The sequence below is a fragment of the Pan troglodytes genome, chromosome 6, assembly GCF_028858775.2.
Source record: "Pan troglodytes isolate AG18354 chromosome 6, NHGRI_mPanTro3-v2.0_pri, whole genome shotgun sequence".
NCBI lineage: Eukaryota > Metazoa > Chordata > Mammalia > Primates > Hominidae > Pan > Pan troglodytes.
This window is the reverse complement of record NC_072404.2, coordinates 146,671,407-146,696,135: the sequence shown is the minus strand read 5'-3', so window position 1 is coordinate 146,696,135 and position 24,729 is coordinate 146,671,407. Positions and strand designations below refer to the sequence as shown.

General features: G+C 40.8%; 1 protein-coding gene and 1 long non-coding RNA gene across 9 annotated transcripts in view; one reads left to right on the top strand and one right to left on the bottom strand.

The window, feature by feature from the left end:
- The window catches only part of MKLN1 (muskelin 1), a 381,688-nt gene that overhangs the window by 159,044 nt on the left and 197,915 nt on the right, over window positions 1-24,729 (bottom strand). For 3 of the 7 annotated variants that reach the window (XM_009454213.4, XM_016958860.4, XM_016958861.4), the window contains exon 1: window positions 5,203-5,333. The exons of 3 other annotated variants lie outside the window; for them this stretch is intronic. In XM_009454213.4, coding sequence (XP_009452488.1) covers window positions 5,203-5,300 — 98 coding nt within the window. In that variant the 5' untranslated portion in view covers window positions 5,301-5,333. Of the gene's footprint in view, window positions 1-5,202; window positions 5,391-24,729 lie in introns of those variants that run through there. One more of the 7 variants, XM_519385.8, reaches the window with a different exon arrangement.
- LOC104007397 (uncharacterized) lies at window positions 5,391-23,551 on the top strand. 2 transcript variants are annotated; one of them, XR_681624.4, is made up of 6 exons: window positions 5,391-5,585; window positions 6,261-6,390; window positions 8,768-8,890; window positions 9,325-9,828; window positions 21,631-21,724; window positions 22,081-23,551. It is a non-coding gene; the product is annotated as an uncharacterized LOC104007397 (long non-coding RNA). The 2 variants fall into 2 exon arrangements; XR_681625.5 differs by having other exon boundaries at window positions 5,452-5,585; window positions 8,768-8,941.

The following is a 24,729-nucleotide window of genomic DNA, read 5'->3' as shown; positions in this document are numbered from 1 at the left end:
AGCCAGGCATGGTTGGCTGGGCATGGTGGCTCATGCCTGTAATCCCAGCACTTAGGGAGGCCGAAGCAAGTGGATCATTTGAGGTCAGGAATTCAAGACCAGCCTGGCCAACATGGTGAAACCGTGTCTCTATCAAAAATACAAAAATTAACCAGACGTGGTGGTGCATGCCTGTAATACCAGCTACTTAGGAGGCTGAGGCACGAGAATTGCTTGAACCCAGGAGGCAGAGTTTGCAGTGAGCCGAGATGGTGCCACTAAATTCCAGTCTGGGTGACAGAGCGAGACTCCATCTAAAAAAAAAAAAATTAGCCAGGCGTGATGGCATGCGCCTGTAGTCCCAGCTACTTGAGAAACTGGGGCTGGAGGATCGCTTGAGCCCAGGAGGTCGAGGCTGCAGTGAACTATGATCATGCCACTGTACTCCAGCATGGGTGACAGAGCAAGACCCTGTCCCTTTAAAAAAAAGAAAAAAAATACAATATAGAAGAATATTTAATAACATAAGGAAGTATTTACTATATGTTAAGGAGGAAAAAGCAAATACAGAACAGCAAACAGAGGACAACAGTAAATTGAAAAATACATCTACAGTAAAAGATCTGGAATGATAATAAACAGTATTTAAAGGGTGACTAGTAATCTTTAGGTAGTGATATCAAGGGTAATTTAAATTTTGCTTCTGTGGGTCCATATTTTACAAATATTCCATAATAAACATAGAGCATTTTTTACATCAAAATATATATTAAAAGATATATAAAATATATTTTAATATATATTATATAAAAAGTGTCTTTTTTTCTTAGACATGGGGTGTTGACGAGATGCTGTCTTTTTCTTTTGTAGAGACAAAGAAGAATATATATACATTTACATATTTTTAACATAATAATATATAACTATGCATCTATATTTTATGTAATAAAAATATATAAATATTTATATATTTTTTTCTTTTGTAGAGATGGGGTATGTTTCCCAGGCTGGTCTCAAACTCCTGGTCTCAAGTGATGGTCCTGCCTCAGCCTCCCAAAGTGCTAGGATTACAGGCATGAGCCACCGTGCCTAGCCTATATTCATTTTTAAATGTGAAATTTTAAAATTAGTTTTGAAAAGAGTTGAAATAAATTCACCTTCTATTCTAGTTGTTGAATCATAACACTTGTACTCTGAACCATGAATCAATCACATGTTGACAAAAGGTACTATTTTAAGTACTATTTGATTTTAAGTAATAAGACTAACAGGAAAAAGGTAAACACACTTAAAAATCTATCAGATTTTATCATCTAAATTATCTAAGTCATTCAATAATATGTAAACAAGAATCATTCTATACCGATGAAATTACCTAATATGTAAAAAATACTTTCAAAGTTTTTTCTCATATGAGTATACTAAAATCTTAAACATCAAGATAAAATCTATTTTTCCCTCTCTTGCTGTTCTAACCTTCGAGCACTTCTTATCTGTAACCTCAATTAGACATATACAATAGCCATGTATAATAATGAACAGCTTTCGTAACAGAAGTCAAAAGGCCCAATATGAGAACCTTATCACCTACATTTTCTTCCCCCTCATCATTACTATTATTGCAGATAGGGTCCCACTGTGTTGCCCATGCTGGTCTCAAACTCCTGGGCACAAGTGATCCTCCTGCCTTGGCCTCCCAAAGTGCAGGGATTACAGGTGTGAGCCACCCTGCCCTGCCCCTCTTACATTTTCAACTCTTAGACCTGGGCAAGTTAACTTACCTCTCTGAATCTCACTTTTCCTAGCTCTAAAATAGAATAATAATATTTATCTCATAGGGTTTTTGTGAAGACTATATCAAAGAACACATGCTAAATGCTCAGTACAGTGCCTGAAGAATAGAAAGTACTCAATAAGTGGTGACTGTTATTAAAGTCACAATGCAATAGTTTTTAAGTCAGAAAACCTGGCAAGCCTCTGGAAAACTATATGACCCTGGGCAAGCTACTTACCCTGTATGGACCTCAGTTTCATCCTCTGCAAAACATATATAAAATACCTATCTTACAGGTATGTGCCAAGAATTAAACAAAACTGTATACAAAAAGCATCTTGCATATATTAGGTGCTCAATAAATTGTAACTAGCATCATTATTAGATACAAAAATAAACATTTGAGTACAGGGATTAGCAGTTTACAAAATATTTTTATGTGTAGGAGTATATGTAATTTTATGAATTATTTAAATAAGTGTATTTAATTATTAAATTAGGTGTAAATTTCAGAAAAAAAGTAAAATACAGGCAATCTCTAAGCACACAAAAATAAAAGGCCTTTTTTTAGTCTCAAAGTAAAAATGTGTTCCCTATAACTGAAACTGCTTTAACATTTTTAAAGTCCAAATAAATTAAAAAGAGTTGAAAGGGGAAATATTTGTTTTTTCTGCCTCTGGAAGAAGGGGAAAAAAATTCTAAGTCCTTAGAAAGAAAATAGAGATAAAATTGTTCAATTTTTTTAATGACTTCACATTTCTTTACACAACTAAAATGTAAGTGCCTTTAATACAAGAGCTCTTTTAAAGTTCTGATTTCCTGTACTATATATACCTTTGTGCAGAAGCAGTAAAACACTAAAGACCACAGACTGTGGAGCCTGACTACCTTGATTCAAATTCTGGCTCCATCTAGCTGTGTGACCTTAGGCAAGTTTAAACCTGCTTCCAACATCTGGCAAACGGAGATTCCTCTTGGGATTGCGGTAAGGATTAAATGAGTTGATACACTTAAAAATGTTCATAAGAGAGCCTAGCAAATGGACGGCACATCATAAATGTTTACCATTTTTGTTACTGATTTATTACTGCCACCTCGAAATGCTTAGATCTATGCCAACAAATATTTGCCACTTTGTGGACAATTTCAACAAATGTCTTTAACCTAAAATGAGACCTGTTGAAGAAGTACCTTAATATGGTTTCCACTGCCAGTAAAGATACAACAATTGCTGCTAGAGGGGATTTTAGGGCAAAGGTAAGTAAAGTCAACCCCTTTCCTACATCTTCTGTCACACAGAGAAGTAATATCCTTGCTTGCTTATAGAAGTTCAGAGCCAAGAGTTTTATAATTTAGGCATGGCACACACCAACCCAGCAGACACAATATTCTCCAACTCCAGCTCCATAATACTCAACTATACTCCTTCAAAGAAAAAAGCTTAGATTACTCTTCTAATATTTTACTTTAAATACAAATTATACTGCATTTGTCAATAGAATGTCATAAGGATTAAATAAGATATAGTAAGTGGAAGTGTATGAAAGTTACGTATGTATTAAATACTATTTTATGTATGTACTTGAGAAAATTGCAGCAATGTATTTCTCCAATCTCAAATTGTTGCTTTCTAACTCCAAAACTAGTGTTCTGCCCACTGCAAACCAGGGGCCAGAGTAACAAGACACAAAAGATTAAAGTTGCCATCCCACTAAATCATTTCCTGCTTGAAATGTACTTTCTTAAAATGTCTATACAACAGATAACGCGGATGGTACTTGTGTTATCCAAGCCTCAGGCCTACATCAAAAATTTAAGGAGTGACATCCTGGAAATACGCTCATTCAAGACCAGAAAAATATCTCTACAGTTAGATCAAACGATGCCACACCAATTCCCAACTGTCCATAATCCTAGCCTGGGTACAGAAAAAAGCTGAATAACTTCAGATCCAAGAACAAGATAGCCCAGAATATCAGAGGTCAAGTACATAGGGCCACATTTCAACTCCAACTACATGGCTGGACTGTTTACCTGGCTCACTCTCAAATTCAAAGTTGGGTTTCAGCATCAATCAGGGATATGGCCATGAATAGGCTACGCAGGCCAGATCAAACCACAGGTCACTTGGCACCCTCCATTGGGCCAGATCCTACTGAATGCCAACCCTTGACCTGGTGAATAAAATGGGAGGCTGGCAGTCATGACAGATTCTTCCAGTTGCAGCTCCATTTTGAGATTCTTCATTGATATAACCAGTGAAATCAAATTTGGATAAATGTGAAGAATTTCTCAAATACAGATGGAAAACTTACTTGAGTATGCTTCACAGATCTAGTCACTTTTTTGTTTAGTAAAATATTCAGTAAAATATATTATTCATTAATTTGTTTCGTTCATAAAATCGTTTCGGTCCTGTGAGATGGTAAGAGGGACAACTAGCACTTTTCTTCAGGATCTGCACAGATCTCAACCCTTTACTAAGCCAGTTCCTCCACTAGCATGTAAAATTGGAGTTAGATCTGCTCCTCCTTTCAAAGAGAAGCCAAAGATAAATAAGATACTATGTAAGAGTATTTTCAGCATTTCAGAAGGAATTTGCTAGAGAAAAAAACACCACCAACAAAAACCTAACAATGCAACTGAATTTTTTTAACACCTAAATCAGGGATCAAGACAAAGCCGGTGTTGAAAATCAAATTCATTAAAGCCAGATTTTTCTATGTTTGAGTTTCCGGACTGGGAAACGGGTCTGTGTCCATACAAACCCATCTTCTAATGAGCCGTAATACTGAAATTCTTCGGTAACGTCCCTCCTTCCCACTCCCTATCTTTTTCACAACTTCTAGGCATTAAAGACAACGTCTGCCAATCCTACAAGTTCTCCCCGCCTGCTAGGATTCAGATGGATTCCACAACTTTTCAGCCTTCCGTGACTTTTAACACTACTCTAGAGCTAATCACTTTTAATGACCCCACTCTGGAATAAACACTCCTCGGCTTTACACTTTGTCCCGGCAGCAATCGACTGAACTGTCCCCCGACGCCGACCACCTCGGACGACCTCAGACATTCGGGGTAGTTTGCCCGCGGGCCGGGCCCCGCAAGCTCCGATTCCTGCCCCAGAGCCGTCCGCCCCCCAAGCCCTCCTCAACCTCAACCCCCAAATCCCAAGCGCAGAACCGCTGGGCTTCCGGTTCTCCTGTGCGCGCCCCGGAGCCGCCACACACCTCGCCCCTTCTCCCTGGGCTCGCTCTCCGGACCCTAACCCCTTCCCGAGCGAGGCCGAGCAACGCTCTCAGCAGCTGAACTAAGACTCCGGAGGCCGCACGTCCCCCTCAGCAGGCCCCGCCTGGGCCTCTCGGCTCGGCTGCCCTCCATTGCACCCCTGGCCCAACCGTGCTGACGCGGAAGGGTGGGGCAGCACGAGCTCAAGGCCCGGCACTTACTCGGGAAGGTAGGTGGAGGAAAAGGAGCTCCACTTGTGTAGCGCGTAGGGGAGAAGCCGGCACTCGGGCGCCGCAGCGACAGCTCCGCCAGCCGCCATCTTGTCAGCACCGTAGCGGCCGCCACCGACCGCTGGCAGCGAACGGGAGGAGGGGAGGGGGCGTGGCCTGCTCTTAAAGGGGCCGCCGCCCTCCCCGGCCGCCCGCGCTCCCCGCCCCGCATCGTTACCCGAGCCCAGCGCCGGGCCAATGTCCTATCTCAGGGTTTCCCACGTCGCTCGCTCCTTGACGGCTGACCGACACTGGGTCTGATGTGTAAGCGCTTTCCAGGCCCTTCCCTGGGGCTTGGAGGGGAATGGCGCAAAGGACTTTTCTTACAAGCAGAGGTAAGGAAAAGCCGAGATGATTACGAACAGAAACACGTTGTAGTTATGGAGCAGGAAGGGAAAATAAGAAGACCAAGTTGGAAAAGGGACGCCTGTGCGCTTTTGGAAGCCACCGCCCTCGCCAGTTTATAAGTCCTTTACGGAAACAACACTGAAGGGAGCTGGAGGGCAGTAGCTAATGTGCTGTCCTGGAGTGGTCCTGGTTTTAAATGTCTTGTCCCCGCCTTCCAGAGTCAGATGGAGACAGGAAAAGGAAATGGTCCCGTGTCCTCCTACCCTGTTTGGTTTGCAGTCTGTGATGCCCTTCATTGTAAACATTTCTTGTGAGCCGCATCCTACTAATCTTGGGGCATTGGTTTGCTCGGGAATGACGTTCACCCACAGACCTGAAAAGTCCTTACAGAGTTGGGAAGCTGCGTGTCATCATTTTTTCAGTTGGCAAATCTGCCCACTTTGAACTGACATAATTGTAGCCTAAAAGTTCAGAGAGAGAGTAGTTCAGGAAAAAGACTATTCCTTCTTCTTAGAGGGAACAGCAGCCCTGAAAACTATATGGACATCATACCAGCTTCTTACAACAAAAGGAGCACTTGGTCTAAATATCTGGTAGCTCTAGATAACGTTCTCATCAAGTACCTGTTTGTTGTAGTTATGCATATTTATTCCTTGGCTTAGCCACTGCAGTTACCAAAGAGTATGTCGCTTATTGTCTAAGAGGTTGGACTCCTGAAAGCCTGGACAGTGTCATCATCTTCACCTGAAGAGTGGAAAAATTCAAGCAAAGAGTTTCTCAGGAAATGACCAAGTGAGTCAAAACACCTCAATAATTGTATTCTCTTCCCGTTGTAATCATTAACCTGCCGAAATTCCCTCCAGTCCTTTCCTGACTTCCTGTTTCTATAGATGGAAATTTTAATAGTGGGCTCTACTAGGATATCAAATCAAAAAAGCCAGATAGAAAGGCCAGGCCCGGCACGGTGGCTCACACCTGTAATCCCAGCACGTTGGGAGGCTGAGGCGGGTGGATCACCTGAGGTCAGGAGTTCGAAACCAGCGTGGCCAACATGGTGAAACCCCGTCTCTACTAAAAATACAAAAGTTAGCTGCGTGTGGTGACATACACCTATAATCTCAGCTACTTGGGAGGCCGAGGCACAAGAATCACTTGAACCCAGGAGGCAGAGGTTGCAGTGAGCCAAGATCACACCACTGCACTCCAGCCTGGGCAGCAGAGTGAAATTCTGTCTCAGAAAAACAAATAAAATACAATAAAATAAAAAATTACATGTGCTTTCTGTGTTGCAGCAGGTTGGAAAAGCATGTGTTCCTTAAGGGAATGCTGTAACTGTAGTGACTTGGGTCGGGAGCTGCCAGAGACAGTGGGAAAGGGCCAGAGAATGTTAGCCCCAGAGATGATATAGTGGTTATCTTTGAAGAAAATAGACACTTTAAAGGGGAGGAATTAACTCACTCCAATTCCTTTGGGCCCCAGATTTTATAATTCCACTTCTTACCTTAATGTAAGTCAAGTCCTTGTTCTTTTCCAGACATAGTTCCTGAGCAATCTTTTTTAAAAACACATGTTAATTAGTTCTTCTTAAGCTTAAATCCTTTTAGTGACTTTCAATACCCTTCTAAACTGTTTAACAGAGGCCCTTCATAACCTGCCTTGATTTTTCTCTCCAGCTTCCTCACCCCCACACCCCCTTTCTCCTTTGCGCTTTTGACATCTGCCCACTAACTAGCACACTGAATTTGTTCCCATAGAGTCCTTGTTCTCTCTAGCCTCCAGAGCTTGCTCTAAGCCAGGCATGGAATATTCTTTCCCATTCTTTACCTGGCTAACTCCAGCTCATCCTGTAGACTATTTGGTCCTGGAAATTTTTTTGGTTTTTTTTTTTTGAGACAGAATCTCACTCTGACTCTGTCACCCAGGATGGAGTGCAGTCACATGAACATGGCTCACTGCAGCCTTGACCTCCTGGGTTTAAAGGATCATGCTGCCTCAGCCTCCCATGTAGGTGGGACCACAGGCAGACATCACCACACCAAGCTACTTTTTTAATTTTTTTGTAGACACAGGGTTTCACTCTGTTGCCCAAGCTGGTCTTGAACTCCTGGGCTCAAGCGATCCTCCTGCCTCGGCCTGGCCTCCCAAAGTGCTGGGATTACAGGTATGAGCCACTGCGTCTGGCCGAAAATCTTTCTTCAACACCTGCTCTGGGATTAGGTGACAGTTTTCTTCATTTTTTTTTCCTATGCAAGCTAACACAGGATAGGTAACATTTTTTACATTTCTCTTAGCACTCTAAGTTTCCTTCTTTATCTTAGCACACATCACAATATATTTTAATTTTCTCTTTTTTCCCCTTTCTTTCTCTCTAAATGATAGCTCCCATGAAGATAAGAGTCATACATATCTTGTTCACAGTTGTATCCTCAGTCCTGTTGATGTGTCTAGCAAATAAAGATGTTCAGTAAATATTTATCAAAGAGTGAATGAATAATGCTAAAAGAGAACTTTAATTAGAGACTTCTGAGTTGCAAAGGAAAAAAAAAATGCCAGCACTTCTCAGACTACAAACGTGTATCCCTGAGGTATAATTGCTACTCAGAAGGTAAAGACCCAGGATAGCATGGCTTTCCTGCATCACAAATTTTATAAATGGTAAAATAATTTAAAGCATTCCTATGTTAACATAAATACAGACAGCTATATTATGATACCGAGACGAAAATTTGTTTAAATGTTAAGAAAAGAACTTTATCTGAGGAATGCAAATCCTTTTAAATTATGAGGCCCAGAGAGGCATTAAAGTGAAACAGCAATCCTGTCCTTCTCCCCCACTTTTGAGCTGTGTATTTGTCTCTTGAAACTGCTTACTATTGCCACAGAAGCTAAACATTAACCTACTAATTAATGCTGCACCAGACATTATAACCCTCATCCTATAGTTTCATAATGTATAGCCAATCAGTAGCTTGATTTATTTTAATGTAAATTCTTGGTAAATAACTCAGGCACTGCCTCATCTTTCCCTTTAAAAATCCACTTGTAACTGCTGCTACTCAGAGTGTATATTCAAGGCAACTTGAATCTATGTTCCCAGGTTGCAGTCATCAAGCTTGGCCCAAATAAACTCCCAACTTATATTAATTTTGCCTCCGCTTCTTCCTTTTAGGTAAAACATCTGGAGTAAGTCAGCAGGATTCAAAGTGACTCCCCCCAACCACCTGGTGGTGTTTCTCTCTGAAAGCAGCGCTTGGTACCAGTGTGAACTCTCTTCCTTCAGAAGTCTCATCAGGTGTTTCAGATGAGTTCTCCGGAATTTGGACCTCCTACTCTTGGGTTGAAGGTCTAGACTTTATTTGGGCTGTTTTTGAAACCCTTTCTTTAAGTGTGAGGGCTTCGGTCTCTGTCTTTGGACAGAAGATTTGGGTATAGAGCTCTGCAGGGAACTGCCTTTTTTCCCTCTCTGTCTTACAGCAGAGGTGCAGGTCATGGTTTTTCTGCCTCTGCCTCAGAACCAGGGGTTTGGGTCAAGTTTTTTTCACCTCTGTCTCACAGCAGAGGTTTGAGTGAAAGAACTGGCAGTTAGGCACCAGTGGTTTCATTTTATATCGTATGTGTTTGAGATAGCAGTTGTTTACTATCACTTGAAAATTCTGAATTAGTCTTTAATTTTAACTAATTCCTGTTAGTTCCTAACTGAAATGTGTACCCCTTTTGCTCTTCCAGGTGGACGTAATACGAGGGTCTGGTCCCCCATACCTTGAGGACTCCGCTGCCCTCTGACAATTACAGACAATCCAATTGTCCTCATCCTTGAGGACTCTGCTGCCATCTGACAATTAGAGACAGTCCAAAACATGCCACACTTTGATCCTAAACACATTCCTGGCTTTGGTCACTTTTGAAAAGTTCCTGAGTTATGAGAAATCAATAATAAGAGTGTTCAAAACCTGAACACTCTTTTTAGAAATACCTGCTGGAACTACATATATGATTTATGGGGTACTGTCTTGTAGTATCTGGGAAAGTAGACCCATCTAACCTGGAATGATCATAGGCAACAATGACCAAAAATGGGGATCTTTTGATATACCTAAAGTAATTTATTTGTGCACACCATTGGAAAGAGCTGGTTTTAGAACCAGACATGTAAATAAGAGACTTACTTCCACTGGCACCTAAAAACTTCTAAAAGAAATCCTGAAAGAAAAAGTCACCTTCATTCAAGAGGTAAGCAAAGGGATATTTGAAACTGTGTTAAAAGACTTCAGAGGCTTTCTCCCTTTCACCTCCAGACCCTCCTTTTCCTTCCAGCCCTGTGATCTGAACTCATCCCTTTCTGACTCTTCTCTTGGCTTCCATACATCTCTTAGGCAGAGATGTTTTAAAATTTCACAATGTACACATTTCCTTCTCTCAGGGGAAATGAATTTAAATTTAGAGCAGAAGGAACAAGCAGAACAACAACAGAATGGGAATAAGACTGCCGAGACTATAAAAATGCAGATCCAACAAAATTTTTTCTCACCAGGTCTAGTGAATGACACTGTGATATGGTCTGGCTCTGTGTTCCCAACAAAATGTCATCTCGAATTGTAATCCCCACGTGTTGGGGGAGAAGCCTGGTAGGAGATGATTGGATCATGGAGGCAGTTTCCCCCATGCTGTTTTCATGATAGGGAGGGAGTTCTTACGAGATGTGATGGTTTAAAAGTGTTTGGCAGTTCCCTTTCTGGCTTTCTCTCTCCTGCTGCCTTGTGAAGAAGGTGCTTGCTTCTCCTTCACCTTCCACCCTGATTTTAAGTTTCCTGAGGCCTCCCCAGCCATGTAGAACTGTGAGTCAATTAAACCAATTTTATTTATAAATTATCCGGTCTCAGGTAGTTCTTTATAGCAGTGTGAGAATGAACTAATACACACTGATTTATTGACCCACTGTGAGACACTACCCTTTAAATCTTATCATGTCTTTAAAATGCTAACATTCAGGGAATTAGCTAAGCAGCATTCCAGATGAGATCAGATCTAAGACAAGATAAAATCCTTAAATGCTTAAACTGCCTGCTTTGGATTCCCTGCAAGATTTACCAAAAAACAAACACACAAAAAAATGAAAACAAAAACAAAGAAAACACCCCATCCAGTGGTATAATGGCTAGGATTTGGTGCTTTCACCACTGTAGCCTGAGTTCAATTCCTAGCCAGGGAGCTAATCTCATTTGTTTTAAAGTATTGTATGATTCTTAACCTTTTGGGATACCAATTGTTATTGATCCTTATCTCTTCCATGGACAACTTTTGATTTCCTGTCTTTTATCATTTGTGGGACATACAGACCATTTGGGCCTTCATGAGTAACCAGCTGAGAAGCTGAGATCAGATAGAAATCACTTGTGGCTAGTGAAACTTTCCTTTCTTTGAGCTGTCTTTGGGATGATTCTTGATCTTGTGAGGACTGTGTTGCACCTCCTTTGGAGATGCCCCATGCATCCTTGGTTAAGTCATAACCTTGATAAAGGCTTATTGGTTTTGGTGAGTCATTTGGAAGGGTACCTTTGTTTTTTTTTGTTTGTTTGTTTTTTAAAGTTCAAAAGCCAGGAATAACAGCTATTTGTGCTGGCTAATACTTGATAATGAGAGATTTGAAAAGTTTTTATTTTTTTTTAAATTTTACTTTAAATTCTGCGATACATGTGCAGAATGTACAGGTTTGTTACATAGATATACATGTGCCATGGTGGTGTGCTACACTTACCAACTGTCATCTAGGTTTTAAGCCCCACGTGCATTAGGTATTTGTCCTAATGTTCTCCCTTCCCTTGGCCCCACCCCGACTGGCCCCGGTGTTTAATGTTCTTCTTGTGTCCATCTATTCTCATTGTTCATCTCCCACTTATTAGTGAGAACATGTGGTGTTTGGTTTTCTGTTCCTGTGTTAATTTGCTGAGAATGATGGCTTCCAGCTTCATCCATGTCCCTGGAAAGGACATGAACTCATTTTTTTATAGCTGCATAGTATTCCATGGTGTTTATGTGCCACATTTTCTTTTTCCAGCTTGTCATTGATGGGCATTTGGGTTGGTTCCAAGTCTTTGCTATTGTAAAGTGCTGCGGCAAACACACATGTGCGTGTGTCTTTATACCAGAATGATTTATAACCCTTTTGGTGTATATCCAGTAATGGGATTGCTGGGTCAAATGGTATTTCTGGTTCTAGATGCTTGAGGAATCACCACACTGTCTTCCACAATGGTTGGATTAATTTACACTCTCACCAACAAGTGTAAAAGCATTCCTGTTTCTCCACAGCATTGCCAGCATCTGTCGTTTCCTGACTTTTTAATAATTGCCATTCTAACTGGTATTAGATAGTATCTCACTGTGGTTTTGAGTTGCATTTCTCTAATGACCACTGATGATGAGCTTTTTTTCATATGTTTGTTGGCCACATCAATCTCTTCTTCTGGAAGTGTCTGTTCATATTCTTTGCCCACTTTTTGATGGGGTTGTTTGTTTTTTTTCTTGAAAATTTGTTTAAGTTCCTTGTAGATTCTGGATATTAGACCTTTGACACATGGGTAGATTGCAAAATTTTTCTCTCATTCTGTAGGTTGCCTTTTCACTCTGGTGATAGTTTCTTTTGCTGTGCAGAAACTCTTTAGTTTAATTAGATCCCATTTGTCAATTTTTGCTTTTGTTGCAATTGCTTTTGGTGTTTTAGTCATGAAGTCTTTGCCCATGCCTATGTCCTGAATGGTATTGCCTAGGTTTTCTTCTAGGGTTTTTATGGCTTGGGGTTTTACATTTAAGTCTTTAATCTATCTTGAGTTAATTTTTGTATAAGGTGTAAGGAGGGGGTCCATTTTCTGTTTTCTGCATATGGCTAGCTAGTTTTCCCAGCACCATTTATTAAATAGGGAATTCTTTCCCCATTGCTTGTTTTTGTCAGGTTTGTCAAAGATCAGATGGTTGTAGATGTGTGGTGTTATTTCTGAGGTCTCTGTTCTGTTCCATTGGTCTATGTATCTGTTTTGGTACCAGTATCATGCTGTTTTGGTTACTGTAGCCTTGCAGTATAGTTTGAGGTCAGGTAGCGTGCTGCCTCCAACTTTGTTATTTTTGCTTATGATTGTCTTGGCTATGCAGGCTCTTTCTTGGTTCTATATTAAATTTAAAGTAGTTTTTTATAATTCTGCAAAGAAACTCAATGGTAGCTTAATGGGAGTAGCATTGAATCTATAAATTACTTTGGGCAGTATGGCCATTTTCATGATATTGATTCTTCCTATCCATGAGCATGGAATTTTTTTCCATTTGTTTGAGTCCTCTCATTTCCTTGAGCAGTGGTTTGTAGTTCTCCTTGAAAAGATCCTTCACGTCCCTTGTAAACTGTATTCCTAGGTATTTTATTCTCTTTGTAGCAGTTGTGAATGGGAGTTCACTTGTGATTTGGCTCTCTGTTCTCTATGATTGGTGTACAGGAATGCTTGCGATTTTTGATCCTAAGACTTTGCTGAAGTTACCTGTCAGCTTAAGGAGATTTTGGGGCTCAGACAATGGGTTTTCTAAATATATAATCATGTTGTCTGCAAACAGAGACAAGTTGACTTCCTCTCTTTCTATTTGAATACCCTTTATTTCTTTCTCTTGCCTGAGTGCCCTGGGCCAGAACTTCCAATACTATGTTGAATAGGAGTGGTGAGAGAGGGCATCCTTGTCTTGTGCCAGTTTTCAAAGGGAATGCCTCCAGCTTTTGCCCATTCAGTATGATCTTGGCTATGGGTTTGTCATAAATAGCTCTTAATATTTTGAGATATGTTCTATCAATACCTAGTTTATTGAGAGTTTTTAACATGAAGAGATGTTGAATTTCATCGAAGGCCTTTTCTGTATCTATTGAGATAATCGTGGTTTTTGTCATTGGTTCTGTTTACGTGATAGATTACGTTTGTTGATTTGCATATGTTGAACCAGCCTTGCACCCCAATGATGAAGCCAACTTGATTGTGGTGGATAAGCTTTTTGATGTGCTGCTGGATTCGGTTTGCCAATATTTTATTGAGGATTTTCACATTGATGTTCATCAGGGATATTGGCCTGAAATTTTCTTTTTTTGTTGTGTCTTTGCCAGGTTTTGGTATCAGGAGGACGCTGGCCTCATAAAATGAGTTAGGGAGGAGTCCCTCTTTTTCTGTTGTTTGGAATAGTTTCAGAAGGAATGGTACCAGCTCCTCTTTGTACCTCTGGTAGAATTCGGCTGTCAGTCTCTCTGGTCCTGGGCTTTTTTTGGTTGGTAGGCTATTAACTACTGCCTCAATTTCAGAGCCTGTTATTGGTCTATTCAGGGATTCGACTTCTTCCTGGTTTAGTCTTGGGAGGGTGTATGTGTCCAGGAATTTATCCATTTCTTCTAGATCTTCTAGTTTATTTGCATAGAGGTGTTTATAGTATTCTCTGATGGTAGTTTGTATTTCTGTGGGATCAGTGGTGATATCCCCTTTATCATTTTTTATTGTGTCTATTTGATTCTTCTCTCTTCTTTGTTAGTCTAGCTAGTGGTCTATTTTGTTAATTTTTTCAAAAAACTACCTCTGGATTCATTGATTTTTTGAAGGGTTTTTTGTGTCTCTATCTCCTTCAGTTCTGCTTTGATCTTAGTTATTTCTTGTCTTCTGCTAGCTTTTGAATTTGTTTGCTCTTGCTTCTCTAGTTCTTTTAATTGTGATGTTAGGGTGACGATTTCAGATCTTTCCAGCTTTCTGATATGGGCATTCAGTGCTATAAATTTCCATCTTAACACTGCTTTAGCTGTGTCCCAGAGATTCTGGTACATTGTCTTTTTGTTCTCATTGGTTTCGAAGAACTTCTTTATCTGCCTTAATTTCAATATTTATCCAGGAGTCATTCAGGAGCAGGTTGTTCAATTTCCATGTAATTGTGCAGTTCTGAGTGAGTTTCTTAATCCTGAGTTCTAATTTAATTGCACTGTGGTCTGAGAGACTGTTATGATTTCCATTCTTTTGCATTTGCTAAGGAGTGTTTTACTTCCTATTATGTGGTCAATTTTAGAATAACTGCCATGAGGTACTGAGAAGAATGTATATTCTGTTGATTTGGGGTGGAGAGTTCTATAGATATCTATTAAGTCCACTTGATCCAGAGCTGAGTACAAGTCCTGAATATCTTTGTTAATGTTCTGTCTTGTTGATCTGTCTAATATTGACAGTGTGGTGTTAAAGTCTCCCACTATTATTGTGTGGGAGTCTAAGTTTCTTTATAGGTCTCTAAGAACTTGTTTTATGAATCTGGGTGCTCCTGTATTGGGTGCATATATATTTAGGATAGTTAGCTCTTCTCTAACTATTGTTAGTTGCATTGATCCCTTTACCATTCTGTAATGCCCTTGTCTTTTTTGAACTTTTTGGGTTTAAAGTTTGTTTTATCAGAGACTAGGATTGCAACCCCTGCTTTTTTTTTTTTTTTTTTTTTTTTTTTTTTTGCTTTCCATTTGCTCGTCCCTTTATTTTGAGCCTATGTATGTCTTTGCATGTGAGATGGGTCTCCTAAATACAGCACACTGATGGGTCTTGACTCTATCCAATTTGCCAGTCTGTGTCTTTTAATTAGGGCGTTCAGCCTATTTACATTTAATGTTAATATTATTATATGTGAATTTGATCCTGTCATCATGATGCTAGCTGGTTATTTTACACATTAGTTGATGCAGTTTCTTCATAGTGTCACTGGTCTTTATATTTTGGTATGTTTTTGCAGTGGCTGGTACTGGTTTTTCCTTTCCATATTTAGTGCTTCCTTCAGGAGCTTTTGTAAGACCAGCCTGGTGGTGACAAAATCCCTCAGCATTTGCTTGTTTGGAAAGGATTTTATTTCTCCTTTGCTTAAGAAGCTTAGTTTGGTTGGGTATGAAATTCTGGGTTGAAAATTATTTTCTTTAACAATGTTGAATATTGGCCCTCACTCTCTTCTGGCTTGTAGGGTTTCTGCAGAGAGATCTGCTGTTAGTCTGATGGGCTTCCCTTTGTAGGTTACCTGAACTTTCTCTGTGTCTGCCCTTAACATTTTTTCCTTCGTTTCAATGTTTGGGAATCTGATGATTATGTGTCTTGGGGTTGATCTTCTCAAGGAATATCTTAGTGGTGTTCTCTGTATTTCCTGAATTTGAATGTTGGTCTGTCTTGCTAGGTTGGGGAAGTTCTGGATAATATCCTGAAGTGTGTTTTCCAACTTGGTTCCATTCTCCCCATCACTTTCAGATACACCAATCAATCATAGGTTTAGTCTTTTCACATAGCCCCATATTTCTTGGAGGCTTTGTTCATTCCTTTTCGTTCTTTTTTCTCTAATCTTGTCTTCACACCTTATTTCAGCAAGGTGATCTTCAATCTCTGATATCCTTTCTTCCACTTGATTGTTTCAGCTATTGATACTTGTGTATGCTTCAGGAAGTTCTTGTGCTGTGTTTTTCAGCTCCATCAGGTCATTTATGTTCCTCTCTAAACTGGTTATTCTAGTTAGCAGTTCCTGTAACCTTTTATCAAGGTTCTTAGCTTCCTTGCATTGGGTTAGAACATGTTCCTTTAGCTCAGAGGAGTTTGTTATTACCTACCTTCTGAAGCCTACTTCTGTCAATTCGTTAATCTCATTATCTGTCCAGTTTTGTGTCCTTGCTGGAGAGGAGTTGCGATCATTTGGAGGAGAGGAGGCATTCTGGTTTTTGGAATTTTCAGTGTTTTTGTGCTGGCTTTTCCTCATCTTCGTGGATTTATCTACCTTTGATATTTGAGGCTGATGACATTTGGATGGGAGTTTTTGTGTGGGAGTCTTTTTTGTTGATGATGTTGTTGTTGCTTTCTGTTTGTTAGTTTTTCTTCTAACAGTCAGGCCCCTCTTTTGCAAGTCTGCTGCAGTTTGCTAAACATCCTCTCTAGACCCTATTTGCCTGGGTATCACCAGTGGAGGTTGCAGAACAGCAAAGATTGCTGCCTGCTCCTTTCTCTGTAAGCTTTGTCCCAGAGGGGCACCAGCCTGATGCCAGCCGGAGCTCTCCTATATGAGGTGTCTGTCAACCCCTGTTGGGAGGTTTCTCCCAGTCAGGAGGCATGGGGGTCAGGGACCCACTTAAGGAGGCACTTCATCCCTTTGCAGAGCTGGTACCCTGTGTTGGGAGAATACCCTTTGTCAGGATCAGCTGCTCTCTTCAGAGCCAGCAGGCAGGAAAGATTAAGGCTGCTGAAGCTGTGCCCACAGCAGCCCCTCTGCAGTGCTCTGGGGACAATCCAGTGCTCTGTCCCAGGAAGGTGAGAGTTTTATCTGTAAGCCCCTGACTGGGGCTGTTACCTTTCCTTCAGAGATGCCCTGCCCAGTGAGGAGGAATCTAGAGAAGCAGTCTGGCCACAGCCGCTTTGCCACACTGTGGTGAATTCTGCCCAGTCCAAACCTCCCAGTCTTCTTATCACTATCAGGGGAAAACTGCCTACTAAAGCCTCAGTAATGGCAGATGCCCCTACCCCCACCAAGCTCAATTGTCCCAGCTTGACTTCAGACTGCTCTGCTGGCAGTGAGAATTTCAAGCCAGTGGTTCTTAGCTTTCTGGGCTCCGTTGGAGTGGGACCCACTTAGCAAGACCACTTGACTCCCTGGCTTCAGCCTCCTTTCCAGGGGAGTGAACAGTTCTGTCTCACTGGGGTTCCAGGCGCCACTGGGGTATGAAAAAACTGTAGCTAGCTCAGTGCCTGCCCAAACAGCCTCCTGGTTTTGTGCCTGAAACCCAGGGCCCTGGTGGTGTAGGCTCACGAAGGACTCTCCTGATCTCCAGCTTGCAAATACCGTGGGAAAAGCATAGTATCCAGGCTGGGTAGCACAGTCCCTCACGGCTTCCCTTGGCTAGGGGAGGGAGGTCCCCCAGCTCCTTGCACTTCCGTGGTGAAGCAATGCCCCACCCTTCTGCTTGCTCTCCATGGGTTGCACCCACTGTCTAACCAGTCCCAATGGAATGAACTGGGTACCTTAGTTGGAAATGGAGAAATCACCTGCCTTCTGCATTGGTCTCGCTGGGAGCTGCAGACTGGAGCTGTTTCTATTCGGCCATCTTGGCCCCTTCTCGAAAAGTGTTTAAGAACTCCATAGTCAAAAGCCAGCTTCATTAAAAACAGATTCACGCAGGCATGGTGGCTCATGCCTGTAATCCCAGCACACTTCGGGAGGCCACAGTGGGAGGATTGCTTGAGTCCGGCCTGGTCAATGTAATGAGTCCCTGTCTCTACAAAAAGTAAAAACAAAACTTATCTTGGCATGGTGGTGTGTGCCTGTAGTCCCAGCTGCTTAGGAAGCTGAGGTCGAGGATCATTTAGCCCAGAATGTGTCAAGGCTAGATGAACTGTAATCATGTCACACCGCACTCCCGCTTGTGTGACAGAGCAACACCCTGTTTCTATTTTTTTATTTTTCTTTCAGTACCGCAGAACAGAGAGACCCTCTCTCTCAAAACAACAAACAAGGGCTGGGCGCGGTGGCTCAAGCCTGTAATCCCAGCACTTTGGGTGGCCAAGGCAAGCAGATCACGAGGTCAGGAGATCGACACTGTCCTGGCTAATATGGTGAAACCCCGTCTCTACTAAAAATACAAAAAATTAGCTAGGCGTGGTGGCAGGTGCCTGTAGTCCCAGCTACTCGGGAGGCTGAGGCAAGAGAATGGTGTGAACCTGGGAGGCGGAGCTTGCAGTGAGCCGAGATCGTACCACTGCATTTCAGCCTGGGCGACAGAGCGAGACTCCATCTCAAAAACAAACAAACGAAAATGAGACTCAACCTCCTCCCATCTCTCTGCTGTCTTCAGTACCACATGAAAGGATCTAGAGGAGACTTCTAATGACTCAGATCCCTAAAGGAAGACAGAAAAAGATGCCTCTCACTCCCTTTCTGGGGTCTTCTGTCTTCCTGTGGAGTGTGAAGAGTCATGGAGAGATTTCATGACAGTTTCCAGCACAAAACTCTGCTCTCTTTTGTATCGTGTCGCCTGATGCCTTTGACTTTTAGGAGTACTGGATATTACTTTGTTCTGTGAGAGAACACTTAACCTTTGTGTATGTGATGGCTGGCAAGTTACTGGTGAGAACTATAGTACTGGAGGTGGCTGACAGCAGTTGTTTACAGTGAATGGTTATTATTATTACTACAGGGAGTTACTGGTTTCTTTGCTGGTTAAGATAAGAAAGGCACGGTTTAAATACTTAGAGAAATGTTTTTGTATTGAAGTACACCATGAAAGTGTTGCATAGCCCAGTCCCATGGAGTTTCCCTCTTTTTGGGGACCCAGGATTCAGCCTAAAAATGGAATCCTTAATTTATAAAGCTCTAGATGCTCTGCCTTCAATTGCATCTGCTTTTCACATATTTAAATTATTAGGCTCTAAAAACTGTAAATGCTTTGATGGCCCTGCTCCTTAATGGGCTCTGCCCTGAGCTCAGTGATCCAACTGGAAAACAGACTAAATTAAAAGCTACTTATCTAAGTGAAATAGGTCTCCTTATAAAATCCAATGATAGATTCCCGTGATTTTGTGTTACCTTGGCATCCATTTTTAATTTTCTTCCAACACACCCAAACTCCTCCTTGAAAAGGCTTAAATTCTTTCTCCTTGTGCTTTGAGATATAAAGTTACTACTGCATTTTCTCTAAAACTCAGTACGAGCTTCAGCCATGTGGAACAGATAAACTTTAAACTTTTCCATTTACAAAGGTACAGTTTGAATCCAACTGTCCTTGTAAAACTAGTGAGTTTTACCAGTCTCATGACTAAAATTTTTTTCTCTGCTTGGTTTTGTTTTGTTTTTCTTACCTCAGTTCACCAGCAGTTTCAATGTGGCTAAAATTTTTTAATTAAAGCTATAAAGTCATTATCTGTGTCTGTCTGATTTATGTGTACCATGTATACATGTCTGTTTATATATTGTCTACATGGTACCATTGACTTATAGAAAAAGTGCTCATAAATAATATAACCAACCCAAATGCTTTTCATGGTCACTTGACTTTAGTAATCTTGGGTTTAAATTAAGATAGTTTTTAAATTATTGGTAAAGTAAAATAGAAACGTCTTCAAATTTTAATTTAGACATGTTTGCCTAGATCTATTGGTTAGACTGGTTTATACTGTCTCTGCTAAATGTCTTAAGGTCATAAGGCCATTGCTTTTATGGTATTTTTTGTTATTTGCTTAATTTGTCTATGAGCTTATGTCTTTGGATTTGAGCCTTTAGATTCTGAGGACTAGACAAGTGGCCCTGGGGACAGTGCCTGGGCCCCATCATCCCTAGTTGAGCTGTGCCTCTTGGCTTTACTGCAAGGAGTTGGATCCTCCAGGCATTGTCTCCATAGCACTGTCATTTGTCCTGAGCTCTGCATACGGTACATAAAGTTGCTTACTTCTTAGGTTTTTCACTGAAAATTAGGGTTACTAAGAGTTAACATTGTGGTTAATATATGTAACTTAAACTACTAGGCCAGAAATTTACATAGAGAGCATATAAAGAAGATGTAAAGAAAGTTGAAAAGGGTAATTTTTTTCCTTTACGTAAGAGGGGACTTTGGTCAAAATGATAAGGGGGATAGTAAATCTTTGTCCTAAGTAGAATACCAATATAAGAAAAATGAAGTATAGGACAAAACTGAAGGTGTAGGCAAGTTGTAAAAGGTTTGTATAAGATTAATCTCATGAAAAGAATTTTGTATGTGATAAAGTTGGCTAAAATTAGAAGGAGATTATTAACTTTTCTAAAAATTATGCATTGATATTTAAAGCACACTGATGTGGGACCCCTGTTTCAGAATAACAGGGCTTTCTTGGAGCATTAATCTGCTCTTTAATAGAAAAATTTTTAAAGGTTATAGAAATTTTATGCAGTTAAAACTGAGGGCTAGATGCGGTGGCTCACACCTGTAATCCCAGCACTTTGGAAGGGTGAGGTGGGCAGATCACCTGAGGTCAGGAGTTTGAGACCAGCCTGGCCAACATGGTGAAACCCCATCTCTACTAAAAATACAAAAATTAGCTGGGTATGGTGATAGGTGCCTGTAATCCAGCTACTTGGGAGGCTGAGGCAGGAGAATCACTTGAACCCGGGAGGCAGAGGTTGCAGTGAGCTGAGATCAGGTCATTGCACTCCAGCCTGAGTAACAAGAGTGAGACTCCATCTAAAACAAACAAACAAACAAACAAAAAACAAAAAAAAATACCTGCCTGAGATTTGATAGATTTGTTTATAAGGATTTAATGAAATTAGCTTTAGGATTAATAATATACTGATGCAAAAGTAAAATTTGGTTTTCTCTTTTGAATAAGATTTTTAAGTATTTTTAAGAAACAGTAAAAAAAAAGTTCACCTTTTAAGTAAAAAAAAAAAATGGGAAAGAGAGATTCTGCTGGTCTCATGCCATCTTTATAAGGTTTTTGGATTGTTTGGAAAACCGAGTTTACTCTCTATCAAAGAGTAAAGGGTTTTGCTTTTTGCAATCTTTGAATTATCACTTTGGCTAAATGAATGAATACTATTTTATAGTGACTTATGATCCTATTTGGTCAAATATTTTAAACTTTTAAATTGGACATACTTCCTAAAATCAAATTTCAAATTCTAAATTAAGTATTTTCCAAAAGGAACCTCTGGAAGTCCAAGAGAGGAATATTAGGCATATTTAGCATGTTAAAATCATATGGAAAGCATTGTCAAAGAAATAATGGTGTTTAACTTTCTTTGAGTTATATTAGGATGAATGTGTTTTGTATGAGATTCCTAAAATTTTAATGTGTCTTGGTATATGTTATCAGTCATAATTATGATTATTATGTTAAACTGTTGTAAACCACAGGAATAACCAAATTTCCTTGTCAATTGCATCTTTAACCATGGCTATTCTAAGTCTTTTGCTATCTAAAACCATTAGTTTTATTTCTCTTCTTCTCATAAAGCAGTTACAATTGTCTATAATTCAAAATTTGCTTTTTCTTCAAGGAAATTCATAGAATAGGATCCTGACAAGTACTCTTGAATACACGTTTCTGATAACTTCGGATATCATATCATTGGACTAAGTAACAACTTTCAGGTATGTAATAAACTGATGTGTTCCTTAGATTGCTAACTCAACATCAAGCAGAACACGAATTAATTACATGTGACTGAACTGACAGAAGACTGAAATGATTTGCTGACTTTTTATTTAAAACATTGCTGTTTTTTTTTTTTATTTTGTCTTCCAGAGTCAAGAAAACTTTTTTTCCTTGAGCTATTTATTTATACTTTATAACAATTGGGTAAAAATACCTTTGTGAGCAACATTGAAACATCTGCCTTTCTCTCTACCTGATTACTCCAAAATTTGGAAACTATTCATGAGTACTCTTATTTTATGGCAATCTAGTTATTTGCATACATTTAATAAGAATCTTTTTTCTGTAACAGGATATAATTGGAGACACTTGTTATTTTACTAAGGATTTGACTGGAATGACATATTTTCAGATATGACCAGACTGCTTTGAAGAATGAAGGTTGACTCTATAGAGGCAATTAGAAAGCCTCTTGGAAAGACTGGCCTGGTCCCTTGTCTACGTAGTTCCCTTTCAAGATTTCTGTCCTGTGTTAAGTAAAGAATGTCACTTTCTGACAGGCCTGGGAACCTCAAAATATTTCCGCTGTGTATCTCTCATTGGTTTATTTCTTCGGAGAAAACTAAATTCATGGTACACTGAAGAGGTGATTCCACAAGTGATCGCAGCTATAAATCAATGACTGGTAGGACTACCTGGGCATGAGCCTTTCTGGCAATGAGGGATACCTTGACACTCAGATTTTGATCATCAGTGCTTTCAAAAAGAAAGATTTTTGATCAAAAGGAAGAAATGAGAAAAAGAACTTTTATCTGAAGAATGCAAGTCCTTTCCAATTATCAGATCCAGAGAGGTATTAAAATGAGACGGCAATCCTGTCCTACACACACCCCCTTTTGAGCCACGTACTCATCTTTTTATACTGCTTACTATTGCCACAAGTAGCTGAAAATTAGCCTACTGGTGCTGCACCAGACATTATAACCCATATCCTATAGCTTAATAATGGATAGCCAATCAATAGCTTATGTTATGTTAATGTAAATTATTGGTAAATAACTCAGGAACTGCCTCTTCTTTCCTTTTAAAAACCCACTTGTGGGCCGGGCGTGGCGGCTCACGCCTGTAATCCCAGCATTTTGGGAGGCCAAGGTGGGCGGATCACAAGGTGAGGAGATCAAGACCATCCTGGATAACACAGTGAAACCCTGTCTCTACTAAAAATACAAAAAATTAGCCGGGCGTGGTGGCAGGCACCTGTAGTCCCAGCTACTCAGGAGGCTGAGGCAGGAGAAAGGCGTGAACCCAGGAAGCAGAGCTTGCAGTGAGCTGACATGGCACCACTGCACTCCAGCCCAGGCAACAGTGCGAGGCCCTGTCTCAAAAAAAAAAAAAAAAAATCCACTTGTGGCTGAGTGTGGTGGCTCACACCTGTAATCCCAGCACTTTGGGAGGCTGAGGTGGGCGGATCACCTGATGTCAGGAGTTCGAGACCAGCTTGCCCAATGTGGCGAAACCCTGTCTCTACTAAAAATACAACAATTAGCCAGCTGTGATGGTGGGTGCCTGTAATCCCAGCTACTTGGGAGTCTGAGGCAGACTCAAGACTTCAAGAATGTCTTGAACCCAGGAGGCGGAGGTTGCAGTGAGCCAAGATCACACCATTGCACTCCAGCATGGGTGACAAGAGTGAAACTGCCTCCAAAAAAAAAAATCCACTTGTAACTGCTGCTACTCAGAATGTATATTCACGGCAACTAGAATCTATGTTACTAAGTTGCAATCCTCAAGCTTGTCCCAAATAAACTCTCTACTTATATTAATTTTGCCTCAGCTTCTTCCTTTTAGGTCAACAATGGTAAGATAAAATAGAAGACAAGAGAAATTTCAAAATCTGCAGGAGGCTCCTAGTAGTTAGACCCTCAGAACTCCTCGGTACATCTTAACTCTCCTTTGTCTACAGGACATGATTTTAAGTGATGGGGTTTATTGTAAGATACACAGGGAAAGCCTGGAAATTATAATCTGTCTAGTTCCCTTGCAATTCGAAGATTGAGACATATTGAACCTTATAGAAAACTGGACAATGGATCATCATTTTTTTAGGCATAACAGCAGCTATGGTGACACACCAGCTCTAGTGACCCAGTTGTCTTATCATCCCCCACAAGCTACCATCTTTACAGAGAGTAAAATCTGTATTCGTCCATTCTCACATTGCTATAAGGAACTACCTAGGTTGGGCATAGTGGCTCACGCCTGTAATCCCAGCACTTTGGGAGGCCAAGGTGGGTGGATCACCTGAGGTTGGGAGTTGGCAGCCAGCTTGACTAACATGGAGAAACCCCAACTCTACTAAAAATACAAAATTAGCCAGGCGTGGTGGCACATGCCTATAATCCCAGCTACTCAGGAGGCTGAGGCAGGAGAATCACTTGAACCTGGGAGATGGACGTTGCGGTGAGCTGAGATCGTGCCATTGCACTACAGCCTGGGCAAAAGGAGTGAAACTCTGTCTCAAAAAAAAAAAGACAAAAAACAAAACAAAAAAAACCTACCTGAGGCCAGGCGCGGTAGCCCATGCCTGTAATCCCAGCACTTTGGGAGGCCAAGGCAGGTGGATCACCTGAGGTCAGGATTCAAGACCAGCCTGACCAACATGGTGAAACCCTGTCTCTACCAAAAATACAGAAATTAGCTGGGCATAGTGATGCATGCCTGTAATCCCAGCCACTTGGGAGGCTGAGAGAGGAGAATCACTTGAACCTGGGAGGTGGAGGTTGCAGTGAGCCAAAATCATGCCATTGCATTCCAGCCTGGCTGACAGAGCAAGATACCATCTCGAAAAAAAAAAAAAGAACTACGTGAGACTGGGTAATTTATGAAGAAAAGAGGTGTAATTGACTCACAGTTCCATATGGCTGGGGAGGCCTCAGAAAACTTACAATCATGATAGAAGGCAAAGGAGAAGCAAGTACCTTTTTCACAAGGCAGGAGGAGA